General features: G+C 36.9%; 1 protein-coding gene across 3 annotated transcripts in view; it reads right to left on the bottom strand.

Annotated features, from left to right (window-relative positions):
* The window catches only part of LAMA3 (laminin subunit alpha 3), a 330,029-nt gene that overhangs the window by 60,974 nt on the left and 245,082 nt on the right, over positions 1-23,973 (bottom strand). For 2 of the 3 annotated variants that reach the window (XM_072604400.1, XM_072604399.1), the window contains exons 39-42: positions 22,685-22,786; positions 18,988-19,071; positions 11,521-11,751; positions 5,952-6,065 (exon numbers count right to left, since the gene is read on the bottom strand). In XM_072604400.1, coding sequence (XP_072460501.1) covers positions 5,952-6,065; positions 11,521-11,751; positions 18,988-19,071; positions 22,685-22,786 — 531 coding nt within the window. Of the gene's footprint in view, positions 1-5,951; positions 6,066-9,882; positions 11,467-11,520; positions 11,752-18,987; positions 19,072-22,684; positions 22,787-23,973 lie in introns of those variants that run through there. The other variant, XM_072604401.1, reaches the window with a different exon arrangement.

Here is a 23,973-nt window from a genome sequence, read left to right as displayed (position 1 = left end):
ATTTTATTATAATTCTAAATATCTTATACCATTTAAAAATGTTATCCTGAAAAGGGGTCCATAACTGCAGAAAAGGAAAAGAATTCTTGCCTTTAATTACAGTTATTTCAGTTAGAGACAGTTATTATTAACCCCCAAACAGCTTTAACTATCAGGAAATCAGGAAGACTCATCTGCCCTGAGTTCAAATTTGGCCTTAGACACTTCCTAGCTGTGTGACCCTGAGTAAGTTACTGAGCCTTGTTTGCCTCAGTTTCCTCATCTGTAAAGTGAGTTGGAGAAGGAAATGGCAAATCACTGTGGTATCTTTGTCAAGAAAACCACAGGTACGGTCATAGAGTTGGACATGACTGAAATAATTCAATTACAACAACTAGTAATTTTTGTTTTTCATTAGAAGCCTCTGTCCTCATCATATTTGGGACTAGAGGAACATTATATACGTGTGTATGTATATATGTGTATGTAAATATATGTGTGCATAGTGCATATGTAAAGTTTTTGTGTCATACATTTTTATGTAAAAGATTTGTATGGTTGGCTATTACTTGATCTTTTTTTGTGCAAGTCCATTTTAGTTTTTCTTCTGAATCCAGTAAAGACTGAAATATTTTAAGTGTACCTTTTGAAATGTACATGTTAATACATGGAACTTGTTAGAACAAGTGGGAAATTGAATGGAATGCTGCTTTTTGAAAAAACAACAACCTTCTTACGTTCAGATTTTCCAGTGAAGCACAAAACAAATGTCATAGCAATCTTCTGAATAGTAATTTAATATTCAAATGTTATATAAATTAAATTATTTTACTTTGAAAATTGCCTTACAAAATGTGAGGCAGTGTGGTACAATGGAAAAAATGTTGAATCTGCAATCAGAGTTTGGGTTTGAATTCAAGTTCTATGGCTTTCTACTTTTATAACCTTGGGCACTTTACCTTTCTGGTCCTCAATTTTCTTATCTGAAAAATGGGAATGCTAACCTAGATGATCTCCATGGTCCCTTCCAACTCTATGATGTATAATCCCATATTTCCTTAAGAGTAATTAAAATGCACTTTTGTGACACAGAAATCCACCAAGAACAGAGTCTGGGCAGGGTTTGACACCCTTAGGCTAACTTTATTCTAACATTATATAACTCATCTTAATTCTTGTATTTCCTTGTAAACTCATTCCCTCAGACGTGCTGGATATTTCCTTCAGGAAAAAAACTGTTAAAATGTACAAAAATAGCTTGGAAAATTCCACTTGGCACAAAATCTTATTATGCAGAAGTGCACATATTTTAATTAATTGTTTAATATATAATTAGTATAAAATAACTCCTTATTTAAGAACAACTTATAATAGTCTCAACAATATTGCCTGAAGAAGCAATATTTGACTAGGAATCTTTTCTAAATATGTAAATTTTTGAGTAACATCTAAAAATAGCCTGGGCAAAGCAATAGAAGATATCTATCTGGCAGGATGATGGCTCTTATGGGCTACAAATAAGATTTCCTCTTCAGTCTTGAACTTTGCTAGTTTGGTAAGTTACATGAGTTAAACGCTGCTCACTAATTGGACGTAAATGATGAGAAATATGCTAGATTGAGCAGAATGTTGATAGGCATCTTTTTCTATTATCCAAGTGAAAATTAATTTAAAATTAAAGTTTTATGACATCATATGAAATGGGATTGGTCTTAAGAATTGGCAGTGGGCTACATGGGATTTTTAGGATTCTTGAAAAATAAGACCTGAAAAGTCCCCTATTGGGGATTCATTTCTTTGAGTAGCCCTGAACCCTCCTTCAAAATGCAAACACCTCTGGAAGGATCATAGAATTTAAACTGGAAGAGATCTTAGAGATCATTCTCTTTCATTTTTTTTTTTAAGATGGGAAAACTGAGGGTCAGATGGGTTGGGTGACTTATCCAGTATCACATACTGTGAACCTAGCTACTCTAATATTGGACACAGGGTCTTTCCAATGTTCTAAGCCATCTGTCATTTAAGAAGAACATGCCCAAGTACAGAATCACAGTTTTTACTCATAGCAAGTAGTTAATGAATGTTTGTGGAATCCAATGCAGGAGACAACTAAGAAAGAAACAAAGAAAAAAAGAAAGGGTGGAAGAGAGAAGAAAGTGATAGTGAAGGAAGAAGGAGAAGAAAGAGAGGAAAAAAAGACAGAAAGACAGGCAAGGAAAGGAGTATGAGATGTACAGAGAGAGAGAAACAGAGAAAGAGAGAAAGGTAAAAAGGTAAAAAGATGGGGAATAGGTAATGAATAGCTCTTGTCATACTGGAACAGGGCCTCAGAATAAAATAACACTGGTTATTATTTCCTTTTGAAAGGAAAAAAGTTATTTCTGCACTCAACAGTAGCTAGTCTGCTGTTGGGGACTTGAAGTTCCTTTTTTTTTTTGAAATAACAATTTCTTTCTTAAGCAGTTCTGAGACATGTGTGAAGAGTGCCTTTGAGTTTAGAGCAGAACAAAGAAACTTGGGAGGTGTTGGCTCATTTACATAGCAATCACCCAGAAAATTCATCTAATATTCAGAAAGTGCTTGATTGCTTTCTCTTTCTTCTTTGACAGTTGGGGCTGCCTCAATCCACACTGACAGAAGGTTATACTTGAAGATAATATCAATGCCCGATGAAAGTTGGCCAAGTGGCAGTCATTGGTTTACAGTCTTGCCAAGTGTGCTTGAACTCTCCACTTAAAAAGGCCATTGAGGTCATGAAAACCATAGGTATCTATGACAATATGTATATACTGTATTTTTATAAAGGATCTGTATTCTTTGTAATGGGTAACGTCTGTGCCATAAGAAACTATGATGACCATAACAGTGTAAGCTAGGTTGTATCAGGCCTGAAGTAGAAAAGACTCATCTTCCTGCATTCAATCTGGTCTCAGACACTTGCTAACTGTGTGACCCTGGTCAAGTCACTGAGCCCTGTTTGCCTCAGTTTCCTTATCTATAAAATGACCCAGAGAAGGAAATGGTAAACCATTCCAGTACCTTTACCAAGAACAGCCCCAATGGGTCAGGCAACTGAAAAGACTAAACAACAACATACACAAAAAGGACCACAAGAACAGGACAATCAGAACTGAAGATTTTGAAATAATAATGACCAAGCTCGGTCCCAAAGGAGAAATATGAGAAGCCATGTGTCTTTCTTTGTCTCCCCTCATCTTTTTGCAGAGATGGAGAACCATGGGTGTCGAATGCTGCATTTGATGTCAGACTTCTTAGATATGTGGGTTAGTTTTGTTGAACTTTCCCCCTCTCTATTTTATTGTTGGTTATAAGGGAAGGATATTTGGGAAAGGGAAGGGGAGGGATATATTGGCAAATGTAAGTCATATAAAAATACCAATAAAATTTTTAAATAAAAAAGGATACATTAAGTTTAATCCTCCTGCTTGACTAAAATAAACACTATGTGATTGACTTTTTAATGCTACACACTCTTTTGCTAATTTAAAGCAATATAGGGAAAACTCTCCTTGGTGTCTTATGTACTTTTCATTGAATGAGATGACAGAAGGAATATTGTAGTAATAAAATAAGTGTTTTTTAAATGAAAGTATTTACTTCTCATATATAAAATGTAGCATAGTCTAGGGGGGAAAGCACTGCATTTGGAGTCTGAAGAGCTGATTAGCATGGGATCTTTGGCAGGTCATCTCACCACAACAGAGTTTTCTCATCTATGAAATAGACATAACAATGCTTGTACTCCCAATCTCAAAATATTGTAAGAAAAGTGCTTTGTGAACTCAAAATGCTGCAGACATGCAACCTATATTAAAAACTGTGTTGGTACTCTTAATGGGGGTAAAATTATATTTTCCAATGAATTTCAGATTTTTTAACTTATAATTTTCAAAAACTACAAGATACTCTTCTATCAATCACTTCACAGTAATTTCCTGTCCTAGCCTGTTCCATCTTGCAAAGGAAACACTCCCCAGAACATGCTGAATTGGTTCAACATATTCAAACTCAAGAACTCAAAATAGTTGAATCAAAGTCTACAAGCATTACACAACACAAAGGAAGCTAATGCTAAGGTAATGCATTTCACAAGGAGGAGAAATTAACTGGCGGCCTGCATTCTAGAAGCTGTTTATCTTGCCCTTGATGTTGACATACTACTGTTCAGGAGAGCCTCACATGTCTGTCAACCCACCAGAAAACTCATAGAAGGAAAAGAAGGAAAGAAAATTTTAAAGTGGTTACTATTAGGTTCAGGAGAGAAGACTGCCTCTGGGATTTCCAGTTAACAGCATGTTAAGTCATTTAGCAAGAATGGTTATTTATAGCTTTCTGCCACCTGACCCTTAGAGCAAAGTACTGGTAGAAGGGGTCTGGGAATATCATGCTATTTTTCTACTTTGCCCCCACCCCAACAAAACAAAAAGCCAATCACAAATCGAATTAAAATGAACTGCAAAGACAGCTATAAAGGAGGTGCAGTGGAGAAATGGTACAAAATAACAATATATTTCCTGAAGGATTGGGATAGTGGAATTCCATTTTACTTTGCTAATATGGATGGAAAATTCATACATCATATTATATAAGCCTCAAATCCTTATTTTTTTTTAGCACCTGCGAAGCAGAGTCATCTTGTTGGCTCATAGGTTCATAAATATAGACCCTAGACCCTCAAAGATCATCTAAACCAGAGGTATCAGACTCCCAGCCTACACAAGAGTGCCACCCAAATGAGATTAAAACATAACTGGGAAATATTTAACACATTTTTTAAAAACTGTAATAAAACATATATAAAGTTAATTTGTGCTTTTTTTAGTGAATATGTAACCAAGAGACATCCTTTTTGTATTTGAGTTTGATACCAGCGATCTAGACCAAGTCCCTCATTTTATAAGTAAAAAACCTGTGACTAAAGGAGGTTAAGAGATGCATTCAAAGTCAGATAGGTAATAAGCAGCAGAAGCTAGGACAGCTCTGCTCCTTTAGTACTATTCTGATAGTGGAAATTTCTGATTACTTGCACAGCAAGTAAAAAATGAATAGCAAATGAGTCGAATGCCTTATTTATCAAAATAAACATAATCCTTTAAAATTTACGGGCAGTAAGAAACAAAGAGGCATAGTAGAACAGACCTTGGAGTTGGTAAGAACTGAGTTCCGATTTTCCTTCTGCTATGCTGGTTGCGTGACTCTTGGCAACTCTTACTGAGTTGCCAGGGGCAGTAAAAAGTTAAGTTATTGAAGAGCTGCCACATCAGCTGAAGGAGTTTTCCACATACAGATGAAACCTTAAACTCAGATTTTTTTTTAAAAAGAGTGTGCAAGAGGGATTGTAAAAGAGTTAGAGCCAAAACAACGATACCTGTATTTCATAGTTCATAGAATTTAAAACTAGAATGGTCCTTAGAGATTAGTTAACACATCCCCTCATTTTACAGATGAGAAAACTGAGGCCAGGAGCAACTAGGTGGCACCAGAGTGCACAGAGTGCCATGCCTAGAGTGAAGACGTCTCATCTTCCTGAGTTCAAATTTGGCCTTACACACTTACTAGCTGTGTGACCCTGGGTAAGTCACTGAGCCCTGTTTGCCTCAGGTTCCTCATTTATAAAATGAGCTGGAGAAGGAAATGGCAAACCACCTTACTATCTTTCCCAAGAAAATCCCAAATGGGGTCACAAAGAGCCATGTACAACAAACAACTGAACAACAAGAAGAAGAAATTTAAGTGATTGGCTCAAGATCACGCAGGTAATAAGAAGTAAAGGCAGGATTTAAGTCCATGTCCTCTACAGCCAAATTCAGCATGTTTTCTACCATTTTAATGTTTTGTTGTCTCCATCTATGCACATGACAACCTCTGCTTTGAACTTGGACAAAGGTGTTACCTTGTTCTCGGTATTAGGAGTGAGAGATCTATTAAATTACGTAAAACCATTTACTTACAATACAGATTCCTGAGCCATCCTGGCACCGATTTGAATGCCCGTTACAATTGCAGGGAACACATCGTCCTGAATAGAAACCTTTATTGTCCCGATAATATCCAGGGCTGCAACCCTATTTTTTAAGCAAAACAATGAAAACAGTTTTTAGACAGTTACTATTTTCTTACAGTTATTGTTCGAGGCCAATGAGACTCCAATCTTTAAAAACTTTTTATCACTTTTCTGTACATTTTTGGAAAATTCCACTAGAATTTCCGCTCTTTAAATTCTTCCTTGTTTTCATTTCACGTGATTTCCCACTCCTTTGAACCTCTTTTTTGCTGGTGTATTCCATGCAAAGTTAATTGGTTCTATGAAAATACAGCCTTTGCTGAGTTGAAGGGGTAGGAAGAAATGAATTCTACAGCAATAACTAAGAAAAAAATGAATGAAAAATTACTGGGAAGCCAAATTCGAACTTAAAAACTTTTAAAAATTGTTTTTATAGGCACCTCTCAGAGGGCTAAACTTGGTTGGGCATGTCATATATTAAGACTAAAGAGTGGAGACCTGGCACATCAAGTCACCTAGAGGGAGGCTGTAAGGTTTCCAACTGAAAGAAGAAAAAGAAAAAAACTTAATTAAGTGGTTTGGTTTTTTAATTGAATCAAATATTGATTGGATAAAAGAGAAGTACAAATAAGGCCATGGAAAGTGGAAATAGGATAACATGCCTTCCCCGATAATAAGCTGTTTTAGAGGAGAGTGAAAAGTTTGGAGGGAATTGAAGGTGAGCTGGAACCCTGAGTTGTGAAGGGCCAAGAATATTAAACTTTCACTTCCCTCTTTGCCTCTCTTCTTGTAGAAACTGTCTTCAAATATTGAAATGAGAAAATAAACACCTTCAATTTGGAAATATATGACTGCAGTAGAATCTGGGATGATAAAAAAATTGGGTGAACTTACTGCCATCAGTCTACACTATATTGTGTATGTGTATACACATACACATATAGTACATATACATATACTGTATATGCACACACACACACACACACACACACACACACACACACACACACACACACACACACACACACACACATAGACTAGCTGGGTGACAGTAAACCCAGAAATACAACTCACTGGCATTCACAGAATGATCTGGATGAAATGTAGAACAAGTCATTTTTGATCAAATCTTTGGTTTCCATTGGATTCAAATATGTTTCTAAAGAACCAGTATGAATGTATCCCTTCCTTGGGTTTTATCTGGCCTTTTAATTTAATATTATTTTGAGATAACAATACTCAGGTGATTTCTATTTTCTTGATAGGGCTGCCCTTGTTGACTTGGATTTTTTTTTTATACTGATGAAAAGAATAGATTTCTTGTGGTGATCTGACTGAAAAGCTGGACTCTAGTTTTTTATACATATATATATATATATATATATATGCCTTTAGAAGAATGGTGAAGACAACAATTGTATTTTGCCATCTACCACAAAAATCCTCTCTATCTTGTCTATTTCTTGAATTTGTCAGTGTTCGGCACTGATGTTCCACTTATTTGGGAGAGCTTAGGTCACTGCCTCTAGACCAAGTACAAACATTGCCAAATATTACAAATCCTTCCTTATTTGGTGAACATGTGTTTTTATATTACATGTATGTATATGTCTATAATATGTGCGTGTATATCTTAGTGTGTACATATATGCACGTATGTTTATGTGCATATATGTGTATATGTATACATATATTCTTTTATGTAACAGAACCTTTGATTTCACCAATGGGAGGAATTCCTTCTAACAATGCAGGTCACCCCCTTAGAAACGGGGTCTAGAGGCATGGAGAGTTTCCATGACTTTCCCAGGGTAACACAGACAGGAGGTGTCAGAGGTGAGGCTCAAGCCCAAGTCATCCTGACTCTGATCCAAGATCAGCCCTCTATCCATTGTGTCATTCTTTATCTCACACTAAATGTATATAATAGTGTAAAATCATGGGAGATGTTAAGATGAATACATTATTTTCTTTTATTAAAACCTAAGTAACACAAAGGTTTTCAATTACTTCAGGCTATAGTCAAAGTAAAACACCTGGAAGTTTTGATGAGACTAGTGGAACAAACCATTCCCACTGCCTAGAGCAGTGCATGTGACTTGTGCCGGCTAATTATCACATATCGGGAGAATTTCCACTGAGGTTACCACCTATTATACAACATACTCTGATAACTAGATCATGTCTTCCAACACAAATTTCCCCAAAGCTATTAGTAACCAAGTTTGGACAATGGGAAATATTTTTTTTGAAGTGTATTAGGTAATAAGTACAGGCTTGTCTGAGGGAGAACTTAAGTATGAAAAGAATGCTACATATCTGAAAATACATCCATATGGATACAGAACATTTAATCAGCTTCTTAGCGTGAATCTTCATTTGCAAAAGCTTAGAAGTAAGTAAGCTGACAAAGATACTAACTTTATGCAACTGACCTGTACTGATAAGTAGCATTTGTCTCCATATGTAACAATATGGTCGCAAAATAATGATACTTAAAAAGAAGAGATGATATAGACAAATGAAAAATTCTGGGTAGTTTTAAAAAGGAGCCTGAAATAAGCCAGAATTTTAAATACTTTTTGTTAAGGATTGAAGGAAAGAATGAAGCACTCTATTCCATATAGACATGTAAACACAGACATCTACACACATATGTAAATATGTACACATATAAATATGTAAATTTGCTTTTGATTTTAAAAGGTAGCATTTTCAACAGGGTATATATATTTTTCTCTTTGTGAATATACAAGGTGGTCCAAAAGTCTTTGTGTAGTTAAGCTTTAAGCTTAAAACTGTACTAAGAGTTTTGGGACATTATGTATATATATGTGTGTATATGATATGTGGTATATTGGTATATACAGTGAGATAATGAGATAGTTGATATGACTTGAAAAATTAAGCTGAATTTTATATAGAATTATGTGACTTATTTCTTGAGAAGTGAGAAAATAATAATAGTATTCCTATAATTAGAAAATTGTGGGTCTCAGTGCCTTATTATATAAACACATAATATACGTACATATATGTATAAAAATTCATATATATATATTTGTCCAGAAACAAATCACAAGTATTTTTACATGAAAGTTAGTTTAGGCAGATTATATCAACAAGGTACTTAGTTTCTAGGCAGAATGAAATGTGTCTCAAGATGTTCCAATAAATGGAAGATTTAAATAAATAATCAATAAAATACATTTATTTTTAACACTGACTTTTCTAAGAAACTGATGTAAATGATTTTTGGTCTTAGGTTACAGTGTTTAGGATTAAATTATACCTTTTCACCACTAGTTTAACATTACCATTTTTAATAGCCGTGGGGCATAGATTTCCTTCTTTGTGGATATAATGTGTTCAGAAGGTTGATGGGAGATGACATATACAGAAAAGCAGAAAACCAGATACTTTTGAACTTAGACGTTCTTAAAGCCTGATAACATATTTGTTCTGTGCTGAACATATTTTATCTGATCACTACTGACTGTCCTCCTTGTCCTTACATTTTAATATTCCTGAGAAAAAATTTTTCTTTCAGGCAAAATTTCTAACCACACACTTGACTATATTCTTGTGCCCTGGTGGTCTGGGGCACTCTCAGCAGTATGCCAAGTTAACACTGCTTAGGACTCTGACCTGACAGAGCACCTCAGAATTTCACAGTAGACAGATGTATCTGTATGTACTTTGTAGCTCAAGGAAATAATCTACTAGTATCAATAACTGAAGAAGACAAACAGCCTTCTTTTGTGACCCCCTCCCCCACCCCAATTTCTTCATCCCCATTTATTTTTAAGAACATTACATAAGAGAGGATTTGATAATTCACACCTCCCCACCCAAACCAGCAAAGAAAAGGTCATTACCTGATTTAGTCTAAAGTCCACCTGATTTTGTCGCTGATGGGCTTGACCACGAAAATCCACATTACTTGGGTGTTGATGACTTTGACTATGGAACTGAGGAAAGGCCACCCTTTGCTGTGTGTTATGAGCCAAACAATGGCCCAAGATTGCCCCAAGGATTAATAGCCATCCTGTGCTTGGGGCTGGCCACCTGCTTGGTGCCCCCATTCTGGTCCCAGGAGAGCCTGGCTGTACACACACACAGCCTGTCTTTTTCCTCTTATACCTGCCCTGACATCTGAGTCAGGTAAGGGAGGCTGCCTGGAGGCTGGGCTGCAGCATGCCCCACCTTTAAACTTCCTACATGAGTCAGACTGTGCAACGGAGTACATAACAGGACCCAAGGTACGTGCACCGCTCTGTAATTCCTGTGAGGTGTGGCCAGCTTCACCTTCTACCCACCTCATGCAAGTCAGACAGCACTAGACGATGAGAGTAGCCATAAATCACAGTCTGAGTAATGCTTCAGGAATATGGTTGGGATATAAAGGAGGCAGGGCAAGGGTTCCACAGCCTCCTTTGGCCTATATATCCATATACACATACATGCATACATACATATATACACACACACACACACATACACACACACATATATATTTATCATGGTGGAAAAGGGACTAGGGGAAGAAAAAAGAAGAGGGGAGAGGAAAGAGAGGCTGTCTTTTATACTTTACAAATATTGCAGGAGAAAACCCCTCTAGGGAGGAGAAAGTTGAGAAAAGAGACCTCTGGATCATTAGCCAATAAGGGATCTGCATTCTGAACATCTTAAAGCCTAATGTATAGGATCAGTCTGAGTTTCCCGGCTATAGGCTTCAAAAAAGAAAATGAAAAGTTTTGAAGGTAATCCCTCCAATTCTACTAAAATACAAACAGCAACATGAGTTGATGAATTTATGGCGTACTTGGGTGTTTGTTCATAATCTTTTTCTTAAAGAGTGATTCAAGCCCTGTGTTGTTTTTTTTTTTTTTTAAATCTCTTTAAGGAAAGGACTTAACCAGAAGTAGTAAATTCTTTCCTTCTTGGTTATTCTGAACCACTTGTAGACAAGTCAAGCAAGCAATTTTCCAAACTTGAATGAGGGCCTATCAAGGCATGGAAAATCAGAGACCTATTCCTAGCCTGGGTATAAGTTTCCCTCAATAAATTCTATTTTCTGAATCAGTGACATGCCTCACAAATGAACTGTACTTTCTTTCGGTCCTGATTAGGATAAAGTGTGCCATTAGGTTTTTATTAGCATGGGTTCCCTCACATGCTGGATTGATATCTGGGATTAAAAAGGCAGGTCCCTTTCCACAGTATGGTGCAGTTTCCACTTTTCCTAGGATCCTGTATTCAGTGACCATGGCTGCCCTTTGCATTTGGAGATGTCTATAGTGGTCTGGAGGTTGCTGTTGCTGGGATTTTTTGCCTTAACTCCCTTTATCTGTAATCAAGGGAAGTTAAAAGATGCAAACTAGATGATGCCTATACCTGCTAGATACACTGTACAGAAAAGCATGGGAAAACGGCAATGAGCATCAGTCATAACCTTCCACAACTGAAATGGATCCAATATGATATAACATACTGACAAAAGAAAAATTTCCTACCTGGCATGAGTCACCAGTGTAGTCAGGGGGGCAGGAACATATCTCTACATTGTATGCAATGCTTCCACTTCCTGTACTGGTGACTTCTTCCAGACCCACCTCACCTAGGGTTAACCGCTGAGTCTCAGTAAAATAAAGGCCTCTGATGTGTAAGCCATCCAGTCTAGACAGGACCATCATCAGCTCTTCTCTAGACACCTGGTTATTGCTGCTGACATGCCTGAAATTTCCCTAAACATGAAAACAAAAAGCAAACATTATCCCTGAGATACGCCAACTCCAAGTCATTTCTAAGAAAGTAGGCATCCAATAGTTAACTAGAAAGCAAACTATATTGAAATGGATAAAAAGTGAATTAACATAAACCATGTGGGGATATTTGCATTTGGAAATTATCTGGCCCTTATTTGATTATTCCTGTGAAGGAGAAACTTGGAAGAAAGGAGGAAAACAGTGGGAAGCAAAGTGAAAACACCTCACATTTGTGCCACACTTGAAACTTTCCAAAATGCTTTACTCATAAAACTGTAAGCAGTAGGAAATAAAGTATTATTTTATAATAATTATTTTATAGTATTTTACATAATTAACATGATTAATATAACAACATAATGTAATGCATATATATAATAATCTTATTTTAATGTACTTTATAATACTTCCTCATTTTACAGTAAGGAAGCTGAAGCACAGAAAGTAAAGTGATCTGCTTGTGATCAAAGAGGTATTTGAATGTTCAAACTGGGAATTAAGCTGATTCTCATGGTATCTCCACTATTCTATGCTGTCCGAAGGGTAGAAATTTAAGATTATTGGGAAGGAACAAGCTGCATCCAATGACATTATGCATTTGTACATAATAGAGATAGTAGGAAGAAAATTTTTATTTCAAAGTAAAATGATACTATTTGCTTGTAAACATTTGTATTTAAAGTGCACTTATTTGACAGGACAAATGGTAAATCATGAAAAAATAATTTTTAAAATATGAAAGAATTCTTGTCTCATCTGATAAAACTGATATGCCTGGCCCTTCCAAGAATAAACAGAATAAGTAAAAGAACAACAAAAAAAGTTTTCCAGTATCATACTCTTAATTTTAAATATCTGCTTATTGAGGATAAATTACAAACATGAAATTGCCCAAATTGATAAGCGCTATTATTGTTAGTTTACTGATACAGACATAGGAAAACTGACTTCATCATAAAATTCAGATCATTACTATGATTTTAACATTTATTCTTCAGAAGTACACAGTACTTATGGGATATGAAACTGCACTTTTATTGCTGTTGTTAAGCACCAACAAGGAGGCTCTAATATAGTTATTGGCAGGGTTCATGTCAAGGGGTGAAAAAAATCTGGGCCAGTGTTGTCCAAATTATGGTCCTAGAGTCTAACAAAGGGTTCTGGTGGACCTTGCCTTTTTCCCTTCCATCCATCCTTTTGCCTTTTTTCTCTGCTGCCTCATGTATTTTCCGCATAGGAGATGTGGATCAGTGACAGTAGGTGAGTGAAAAAGAACAGAAATGAGGACAAATTAAGAAATGACAGATTTCAGTGAGGCCACAGCAAATATTTTTAAACTTGTAAGGGGTCTAATAACAGAACATCATTTATGCAAGGACATGCAAATTATGTCGAAACGAACACATTTTAATGCTGGTACACTACTGTTCTCCTTAATTATTTCATATAACTGAGATATTGTACTTGGAACTATGGCACTTTTCGATCGAGATCCTTAGTCTGGACTGCAGTTCTCAAAGTATGGCCCAGGAATCCTCAGGAGTCCTTGAGAACCATTCAGGGGATCTGTAAAGTCAAAACTATTCTCATAATACATAAACTACTATGAATGACGTTTTAACTTCTAAAATGGCAGGTAGCAATAGATAAAATCCACATAAACAAAGTCTCTTTGGGGTCCTCAACAAGTTTAAGGGCTCCTAAGACCAAAGTTTGGGAACTGCCAATCTAGACAGAATTTTAAAAATATATATGGGAAATCGAAGGGTGAGAATTTAGTAAGGGACAAGTAGGAAGTTAAGAGTTGGAAGGAAGCTTAGAAATCATCATTCATCTGCCCCATTTTACAGATGATAAAATGGAAATCCATAAAGGATAACTAATTTGCCAATGGCTACATTGACAGCAAGTTCCAGAGCTAAGATTAGAACCTAGATCTTCTGATTTCTAATCCTATGCTTTTATCACTGCCTTAGGTGAGTAGAAACAATGGTATCTGCCCAAGTGATTGAACCATAGATTCTCCAAAAGAATGTGCAAAAGAGCTTAAAGGTCAGAAAAAGGGAGGAGACAATTGGAGAGCTGAGGAAGGCAGGGAGGGCTGGTCCATCAGGAAAGTTAAAGCATTGGTTTTGAGTCAGAAGGATCATAGGATCACAGATTTAGAGGTGGAAAGGAGAGTAGAGGTCATCAAGTCCAATTCCTCATTTCACAGATGAAGAAACAGAGGCTGAGAGAAAGTTAGTGACTTGACCAGGGTAACAGGTAGGATTGCAAATTCGGGTCTTCCAGACTCCAAGTTCATTACTTTACCTACCTGGGTAAGGTAGGACAGTAGTGTCCTTTACCTAGGGCAGTTGAGTGGTTCAGTGCACAGAGTACTAGGTTTAAAGCCAGGACAACCTGAGTTTGAAACCATTTAAAATCTATGTGACCCTGGGTAAGTTACTTAATTTTTGCCTCAGTTTCCTCATCTGCAAAATGGGGAAAATAATAGCACCTACCTCCTAAGGTTGTTGTTAGGGTCAAATGAGATAATAATTGTAAAGCCCTTAGCACAGCGTCCGGCATATAGCAAATGCTGCGTAAACATTTGTTATTACTATTTATTTATTACTATTAATTTAAAAAAATCCCCTATACTGTACCCTGGCCCTTCATTTCACAAAAAAGTCCCTGACACATTCATATATAATTTTAAAGTTTGCAAAGTAATTCATTCACAGCTGTGAGCTCGACAACGATTTGTACCTAAAACCACATAAATTATTGCTGAGGTTTAAACCCAGGGATGCCAAAAACTGTCGGGGTTTCATGATGTTTTGTGGTGGAACCATTTCAAAGAATTCAGAGTCAGATCACCTCTAATCCAAGTATAGGCATTTATCAAGACTGACACATCTCATGAAACGGGCTAAGTTCCAAGAGGAGCAGCTTCAGAAAAAGCAAGATGGATTTTTATAGGGTAAAGATGCAATTACGTAACAGGAATTTACATAGAATATAGGAATATGATTAATATTTAAAAAGGCAGGAGGAGTTTGTTAAGTGATTACATAATGGAGGAGGGGTTCCATCTATGGTTTGGTGGTTAAATATTCTGGCCGTGCTGTCTACAAATTGGCTAGCTATTGTGGTCCTGTCTGGTCAAGATAGTTAGGTATTGTGGTCCTGTCTGGTCAAGATAGATAGTTAGGTATTGTGGTCCTGTCTGGTCAAGATAGACAGTTAGGTATTGTGGTCCTGTCTTGAGCTGTCTTGGGATGTGATTGTGATTGACTACAAGAACACACCTGTTCAAAGATGTGGGAATGGGTCCTGGGGGCAATAGCTAGGTAGAGGCAATGGCTGGGTTCCCACACCTGTTGTTTCTGTGAGAACTAAGAATTCAGGGACACACCTGTTGTCCTTGGTTCCAATCAACTTTCTCCCTGCGACCCATCAAAGCAGGGACAGCTCTATGCCCCATTTCAGCCTGAAGCAGAGACCTTCATCCTTTTCTCAAATGAATTTGAGTCCCAACTCTCTGAGGGGAAAATGAGGGAGTTCTAATAGAGCTGGTCCCAGTCCCAATATTCTACCTTCATTACAGGCCCACTGTACCTACCTAGCCCCCCACCAATGTCCTAACTTCTTCACGTATGGCTCACTGCTCACTAGGACAACAAGTATCGTTCTAGCCTATAAAAATCCATCTTGCTGTCTCTGAAGCTGCTGGTTGGAATTTAGCCTGCTTCATGAGAGGCGCCAACTTCAATAAATGCCTATACTTGGATTAGAGGTGGTCTGACTCTGAATTCTTTGAAATGGTTCCACCCCAATTCATCATGAAATCCCAACAGCTTTTAGTGTCCCAGAACTGAAACCTCAACAGTTTTGGTGTCCCAGAGCTGAAACTTCAACAGTTTTTGGTGTCCCTGGTCTAAACTGCAACATTATGAGTATGTCACATATGGTTTTATTCCTAAAAAAGACCATCTGCGACATACCAGTTAGCAGTTTTACTCAATAACAGGAATGCCCCCAGTTTAGATAACAAGAAAAATTTCCTTCTTCCTTTTTTGCTAAGTGAGATTTTCTCTTCTTGTATCATAAAATAAGAAAGGTTTTCCCTCAGGGAGGCTGTAGCATTATTACCTAGTCTGAATAGTGCCTGTGTTGATGCGGCCAGGTGTCCAGATTAATATCCACATTTCAAATTCTATATCAACATTTCTAATTCAACAAAAACTCTCTCTCTTCACTTACATATACACACCCATACATGCATTTTACATATGCATATAATATATCATTTATGATTAATAATATTTATATAAAATATAATATAATATTTGTGTATTAGGTATGGACATTTATTATATTATACATGTAATATACATTACACACATATATAAATACATACATGTCTGTCTCACATGTGTGCCTGAATATAATGCATTAAAATGAACAAGGAATGTTTTCTAAATGATGGTGGGTCAAAATATAGGTTCCTGATGACCAGTGAAATAGTGTAAGAGAATATAAGCTCTTTGAAGAAAGAGGCGGCTTAATTTTTACCTTTATATTCCCAGCACGTTGTACAATGGGGAGTAGCTAAGTGGCTCAGTGGATAGAGTGATGTGCCTGCAGTCAGGAAGACTCAAATTCCTGAGTTCAAATCTGGTCTCATACACTTATTAGCTGTGTGACCCTGGGCAAGTTACTTAACTCTTTCTCAATTTCCTCATCTATAAAATGAGCTGGTAAAGGAAATGGCAAACCATGTGCCAGGAACCATGCCAAGAACTTTACAATTATTATCTCAACTGATACAACAATCCTGGGAAGCAGGGGCAATCATCGCCCCCACATAACAAATGAAAAATTTGAGGCAAACAAGTTAATTGCCCTGTCAAGGAGAATGGCTGAACAAGTATGATTGTAATGGAAGACTACTGTGCTATAAGAAATGACAAGCAGGATGATCTAAGAAAAACCCCAAAAGACTTACATGAACTGATACAGAGTGAAGTGAGCAGAACCAGGAGAACACTGTACGGACTAACAGCAAAATTATACAATGACCAGTTGTGAATGACTTTGCTATCTTCAGTGATGCAAGAATCCAAGACCATCCCAAAGGACTCATAACAAAATACTATCCACATCCAGAGAAAGAACTGATCGCGTCTGAATGCAGAGCAAAGCATACTACTTATCACTTTCTGTTTTTTAGTTTTGGATTTTCTTCCACAAAATAACTAATACAGAAATAAGTCTGACATGGTTGCACATGTATTACTTATATCAGATTGCTTGCCAGCTGAGGGAGGGGGGAAGTGAGGGAGGGAGAGAATTTGGAACAAAAAGTAAAAAATATATTAAAAATTACTTTTATATGTAATTGGGGAAAAATAAAATATTATTTAACAAAATTAACTACCTTAGGGGTTCTTAACCTGGGGTCTGTGCATTATTAAATATTTCAATGTAATTGATATATTTCTATATAATTGGTTTCCTTTGTAATTTTCTGTATTTTATTTTGTACAGTTAAAAACATGATTCCAAGAAGGGTTCCAGGTTTCACCAGACTGCCAAAGGGGTCTGTGATGCAAAAATAGGTCAAATACCCTTGATCTAGTCCAATTCCACCCCTCCATTCAGCAGATTGGGAAACTGAGGCCAAAGCTTAAGTGACTTGCTAAAAGTCCCAGGTAGTAAGAAATGGAATTAGGACTAGAAGTCAGGTCTTTGGATTCTAAGTAGAGGACTCTTAAAACCACATTGCTTCATTTCATAGCCTGACAAGTTTGAACGCTAGGAAAAATTGAAGCAGTGTTAAAATAAAGATGCTTTTTAAAAACATATATAATTGATTGATAAATCAAACTTTTTAAATTTATGTTGTCTTGCTGAATTTCATTATCACAGAATTCAGTAGTAGTAGCAGTAGTAGTGATAGTAGTGGGAGTAGTGGTGGTGGTAGTAGTAGTAGTAGTAGTAGTAGTAGTAGTAGTAGTAGTAGTAGTAGTAGTAGTGGGAGTAGTAGGAGTAATAGTTGTTATTGTTGTAAGGGTTAAGAGTGTTTTGATGTGCCTTCTTATACATGGACATATAAAATCTTCCTTATCTGTAATTTTAAAATTATATTATCTTACAGTAAAATGCTTTATATTTTTACATTTGTGCTTTTAAATTCAGTGGGCTAAGACATGCTAAAAATGTGGAGACATTTCATAATAGCTATAATAATTATTATCAAATAGCTAATAATAACAGCTAACATTTATATAGTGCCTACCATGTGCCAGTCACCGTGCCAAGCTAACCTGAGAGTAGAGGCTGTTATTACCACCATTTAACAAATGAGGAATTTGAGGCAAACAGAAGTTGATTGACTTCACAATGCTAGTAAGTATTGATAATGTTTAATATAAAATTTTGGAATAATCTCTTTGTTCTCTCTGAAGTAAACTCAGAGAATGCCTCTTCCTATGTCAGCAAAAGCCAGCCAAAGCTGACTCTGCATTCCTTGGGAGACCTTTAACCTAAGACACTATCTTAAATAATGGGACTTCCCTTTGTATCTTATTATCTATAGACACATACTATGTTATGACATATCTTGAATAATGGGACTTCCCTTTGTATCTTATTATCTATAGACACATACTATGTTATGGCATATTAATGGTAAAGAAAATATAGGCATCCTGGGCTTCTATTGAACATTGTTTGCCCTTTCCTGTGTCAGTTATTTGTTTGGGGCAGGAAGCCTGCCACTTACTAGTGGTGGGATTTCCTTCCTTTCTTATCACCTGAGACATATGTTTACCCAGCTTGGAATCTCAAGATTTGACTGACATTGCTTTGTTAATTGTCTTGTCTTACTGAATTTATGATTTGCTTAATTAGGAGAGTTTCCTTTTCATGGCAAAATGTATTTAAGACAGATGATTTCTGTACTAGGTAGTCAGAGTCACCTCTGACTCCATAGCGCTATGTAACTGTTTTCTTTATGGGGAATTGATTAATTAATTAAATCATAAAATGTATGCATTTAGCCTGTTGCCTTTTCTCTAACCAAGTTTTCAGGTCAACAGTATCTAGGGACAGATTTGAATTGAGGTCCTTCTGACTCCAGACCCAGCACTCTTTCCACTGTGCCACCAGCTGTCCTATACCTAAGATGCAAAACCTCAAGCTATTTTCACTCATATTTCTCCTTACCTCAACCAGTTGAACTCGTCCATAATACCGTCGGTCTGGCAGGGGGTTGTTTGGGTCCATGTAGACAATAGTCATTTGCTGTCCCTATTTAAAGATAAACTAATGCTTTAATGTTTGAATGGAACACTATGAGAATCATAACTGGTCAAATCATAATATTAATACAAATGGACATTGCAACATTATGAACAAATATTATTATGTCAATAAATGAACAAGTATGTCTTAAGTACCTACTATGTGCCTGATATTTTGCTAGGTACTGGGGATACAAAAAGAAAGATGAAATAATGGTCCTCACCCCAAAAGAGCTTACATTCTATCAAGAGAGATAACATGTACATATAGAAAAATATTAAAAAAAATTTTTTTTCATAAAATACAAGGTAACGAGGAGGGATACTAGAAGCTAGAGGACACAAGAAAGGCTTCATGTGGAATGGAGTCCTTGAGCTGAGTCTTGAAGAAAACAAGGTATCTGGATGAGTGAAGATAAGGAGGAAATCCCTTTCATGCTAGGACAAAGGGAGATGAAGTGTCATACATGAGGAACAATAAGAATGCTAATTTGGCTGGATCGTAGAATGTGCAGAATAAGGTTGAAGAGGTAGATTGGAGTTGGGTGGAAAATGGCTTTGCATTCCAAAAAGGAGGAACCCATGTTTAGTCTTTGAGACAATAAGAAACCACTGGAGTTTATTGAGTAGGGAAACAATATGATAAGAACTGAACTTTTGGAAAACAAAGATATTGCATGGCATATCTTGTTCTAAAAGGATTTCAGAAATCACTGAAGGATTGATGTTACTAGAGATTATTTTGCTGTTTAGTGCTATGAATTGATCATGGGCAGAAGAAAGCTTTGTTTTATTGAACTTTGCTTGAGAAGATGGTTATATGTTGTACAGCTTTGCCTGTAATGGATAACGTGTGTGCATTAATGGAAGAGGTGCATGTATGGAAGGGCATTAGATTCAAAGAATTCCTTATTGTAAGAAGGTCTCCATTTGGGTGGCAGGAAGGTGTCCTGGCTGACTTCTTTCCATGTAGTTGGGTAACTGACGTATAAGGATGGGCACTGCAGTGCTATTGTCCAGTTCTAAAACTGACTGTGGAGGGACGATTGTGGCTCCAGACTCACTCCTTGTTCTCACCCAGCCATGCACACACTCAGCTTTGCCCTAGCTAGCATTCAGTCACAAAAACAGTGGAACTGGAGTGCAAAATAGGAGGTTCTGCCTCACGCGACAGTCCCAGTTGCCTGCCATAGCCCTGGACTTGTATGCCTGATATCCATTAAAAAGAGTGGAGCAGTAGATGTGATCAGAAATCATTTTTTAAATTTTAAAATACTGAGGAGTATTTCCCAAAGACCTTTAATTACAAGAGCTAGAACAGCACTACAAAGTAAAACATCTCATAAACTGGAATTATTTTCTATTTCTAAAGGTGGAATAAAGAAGAAATATTCCTTTCATTATCTTTTGGTGAATTCCAACAGTTTGTTTAATAAGCCGTTTGGCAAAAGAAATAGCTATATTAATGATCTTGAACAAAATGTGCACCAGTCATCCTGGCAACCAAATGAGGCTGAGAGAGTGAGATAGAGGCTCATGCTACAGTTTTTATTGTAGGGGATTTTTCTTTCAAATGCTGAACTTCCTGAAGGCTGATGCTTTATTTTCCATGTGATCTACAAAGGGTCTTTGGAATTTTAAAGAAATCAAATGAAGTAACCAATCAATCACTCAATTCACAAGCATTTTTTTAAGCACCTGCTGACTCAGGCACTATGTGCAAGGTGCCAGGGAAACAGGTATCTCCCTACTAGTGGGGAGACAAGAATGTCTATAGGCATGATGAATACAAAGAAAATAAATACAATATACTTAATCACAAGGTAGTTTGAATGAAAAGGTAGGCACTTTTTAAAAATAACTACCTTACTTTTACCCAAATTGTGAAATACATAAGATTCTCATTATATGAAATATGTGAATGCATGACTTGAGAAAAATCTTAGATGTGTTTGACCATGTCACTCATCTGTTCACAAACCTTCATTGATTCTCTAATACTTATATGATTGTGGGGCATCTAGGTGGTGCAGTGGCTAGAGCCCCAGTGAAGGAGTCAGGAGGACCTGAGTTCAAATCTCACCTCAGACACTTGACAACTCACTAGCTGTGTGACCTTGGGCAAGTCACTTAACCTCAATTGTCTCATCCTGGGTCATCTCCAGTCATCCTGATGATTATCTGGTCACTGGATTCAGATGGCTCTGGAGGAGAATTGAGGCTGGTGAGGTGCGCAGCCCTCCCTCACTCAAAACAAAGTAAGGGCTAGTCATGTCATTATTTCTCTGATGGCACGGTCTTCTTCGGCAATGAAGGATGAACACACTTTTATGATTAACATGAATATGTACATATATCTCATTATCTAATACATGCATCTAATAAGTATATGCATGTATACATACACATTTATATGTATGTTTATATATGGATAAATGTGTTTATACATATACACACAATTATTAACTAATTGGTTTCATTAGTCTAGCCCAAAGACCTTCTAAAATCTACTTCCAACCTAGCTTTAAAGCTTTAAAAAAAACATTTGAATTCTTTATATTTGAGCCAAAATTAGCTACTAGCTGTTTCTTAAACATGATCTTCTGTTTTCAGCTTCTGTGCATTCATGCAGACTACCATCCATGCCTTGAATTTGTTCTTTCTTCATCTCCAGTTTTCAGAATCTATCTTTAAGATTTGACTTAGCTACCACCTTCTCTGTGGAGGATTCCCAGATACCATTCCCCTCTCCCACCCGAAAGGTCCTTCCTCAATCTTTTCTAAGCTACTTGTCTGAGTCTCTCCTTTGCTCCCATTGCTCCTGAATATGACTTACACTTATCTGTATACATGCCACTTTCTTGCCTCCCCTACCACCTCAGTAGAATGTAAGGTTCTTGAGGTCAAGGATTGGGACATTTAAAAAAATCTTTGTCATTCTAGCACCTAGGCAATCACCTTACATGTGTGATCCACTTAATAAATGTTTGTTGAATTCAATTATTTTGCTTCTTATAACTTATTACAGAAGCTTCAAGTTCAAATTTCTGAAGTTAGAACCTTAGTTATTGAATAATTATTCAGTATCTCCCTAGTTCAAGGCACTATGCTATGTTCTGGGAGGGAACAAATAAGAGGAAGATTGAGTCCCTGCCCTCAGGAAGCTTGAAATTGAAGAAACAAATGATATAAAGGTGGACAACACAGGAACCTGTTTTGTTTGACTATGCACATTTTTAAAAAAGTATTTTGTTTTCTTAAGTTTTTTGGATGTAGGGAGATGAGAAAGTGGGGAAAGAGAGAAAATAAATGCTTGTTAATTGAAAAAAAATAATTTTAAAAATACATAACTACAGATACAGATGATGATGACCAACAATCCCAGTGACTTGTAAGATGAGTGCTCATCATAAAAGGTATAGATCATTGGAAGGAAAGATCACTGTGGATTAGGATAAGATTTGCTGAGAAGGAAGGATCTTCAGGAGATGAAGTATCCCTTTTTGGTTCCTATGAACACCTTTAAACAGATTAATTTAAAGCTTTTAAATGCTATTCATTAAGTTTATTTAAATTAGAAATCTTCCTTTCCTGATTTCATGGAAGTATTCTGTACCTACCGAAAGCTGCACATCAGGTCTCTTCTCCAGGAGAATCATGCCTTCACTGGGTAGGCCAAAGGATTTTACCTGGTAAGTCAGGAAGCCGCCATATGAAGAAACCTGAAATTGAATGAATAAGATGAGTAGCCCTTATTCCAGAAAAGACTATCTTGACTATATGTGAAATAAACAATCCCCAGGAGCTTATGCATTTCCTTCTGCTATTTCCATTAATCTCTAAAGTTCATTTGAATCACTGCTTTTCTAAGAAATTTGAGTCATATGTTTGTATCTAACTGAATAATTTTCAAATTTCCATTAAATTCCCCTCCAAAAAATATACCCAAAACTTTTCTCCAAAGCAGGAATTCCAGCATGGCTGTCATTCCAAAATCCTCTGGATATGCAATAATTAAGAGTCTGACTAACCCCTCTGAGATAGTCAAACTTTCCAAATTTCTCCTAATCTCCTAGAAATATCAGCATAATGGTGAAGGGTTAGAGATGTAATGGCCAGGCTATCACTAATGATGGAATATGAAAGAGATAGCTAACACAATAGATGAACAGAAACAACATATAGACTAAAATAATGGGCTGAATCTAAAAATTTAATAGACATAAACAAAAAGCCTTCCAGTTGGGTATATTTAAAAATATATATATATCTTCACATGTAAAAGATGGGGAAGGTGTGCCTGGATGAGTTAATATGAAAGACGCTTGGGTGAGAAGGCTGAGGGAGAAGGAACTAGCCAAACAAATCCAGAAAATGCTTTAGAGTGAATCTCAGTGGTGAAATCCAAGAAAAAAGTAAATCATTTTCCCAGCCCAGGGAGACAGATAAGGAGGTCAGTTGAATTGGGATGGGATGGCAGCATGTAGAGTACTCCAGCACAGGGAGAGGTTATGCATCAGGTCAAGAGGAGGTTCCAGACCCATACTAGGGCAGCATGTGCAGGGTACAGGAACAGGTGCCAACTGGCAGCTTTGGTGCCCAGTACCTAGTTCTGAGTCATAGATCAAAGATGGATTAAGAAGAGAACCTGAACCCAGGGTTTACTGGGTGTAGAAGGCCCTGGGATGTCTATTGAGAAAAGAGTCAGTTCAGAGGCATGCAGCAAGAAAGGAATTTAGATCCCCTGAGGAGCAGAGAGAGGTCTCAGTTCTAGTATCTACCCCCATCTTAAAACTTCAGAGAAATAACCAGGGCAAGAATCCAAGGCCAAAAGGGGGACTATAATTCTTTTACTGTGAACCAACAGAGCTTTCCAGATAGCTGAGTGGGCTGAGTCCAGCAGCAGTCT

Source organism: Notamacropus eugenii, chromosome 4, assembly GCF_028372415.1.
Source record: "Notamacropus eugenii isolate mMacEug1 chromosome 4, mMacEug1.pri_v2, whole genome shotgun sequence".
In the NCBI taxonomy this organism is placed as follows: Eukaryota; Metazoa; Chordata; class Mammalia; order Diprotodontia; family Macropodidae; genus Notamacropus; species Notamacropus eugenii.
Note: the sequence above shows the minus strand (reverse complement) of the source record. Positions and strands in the feature narration are given on the sequence as shown.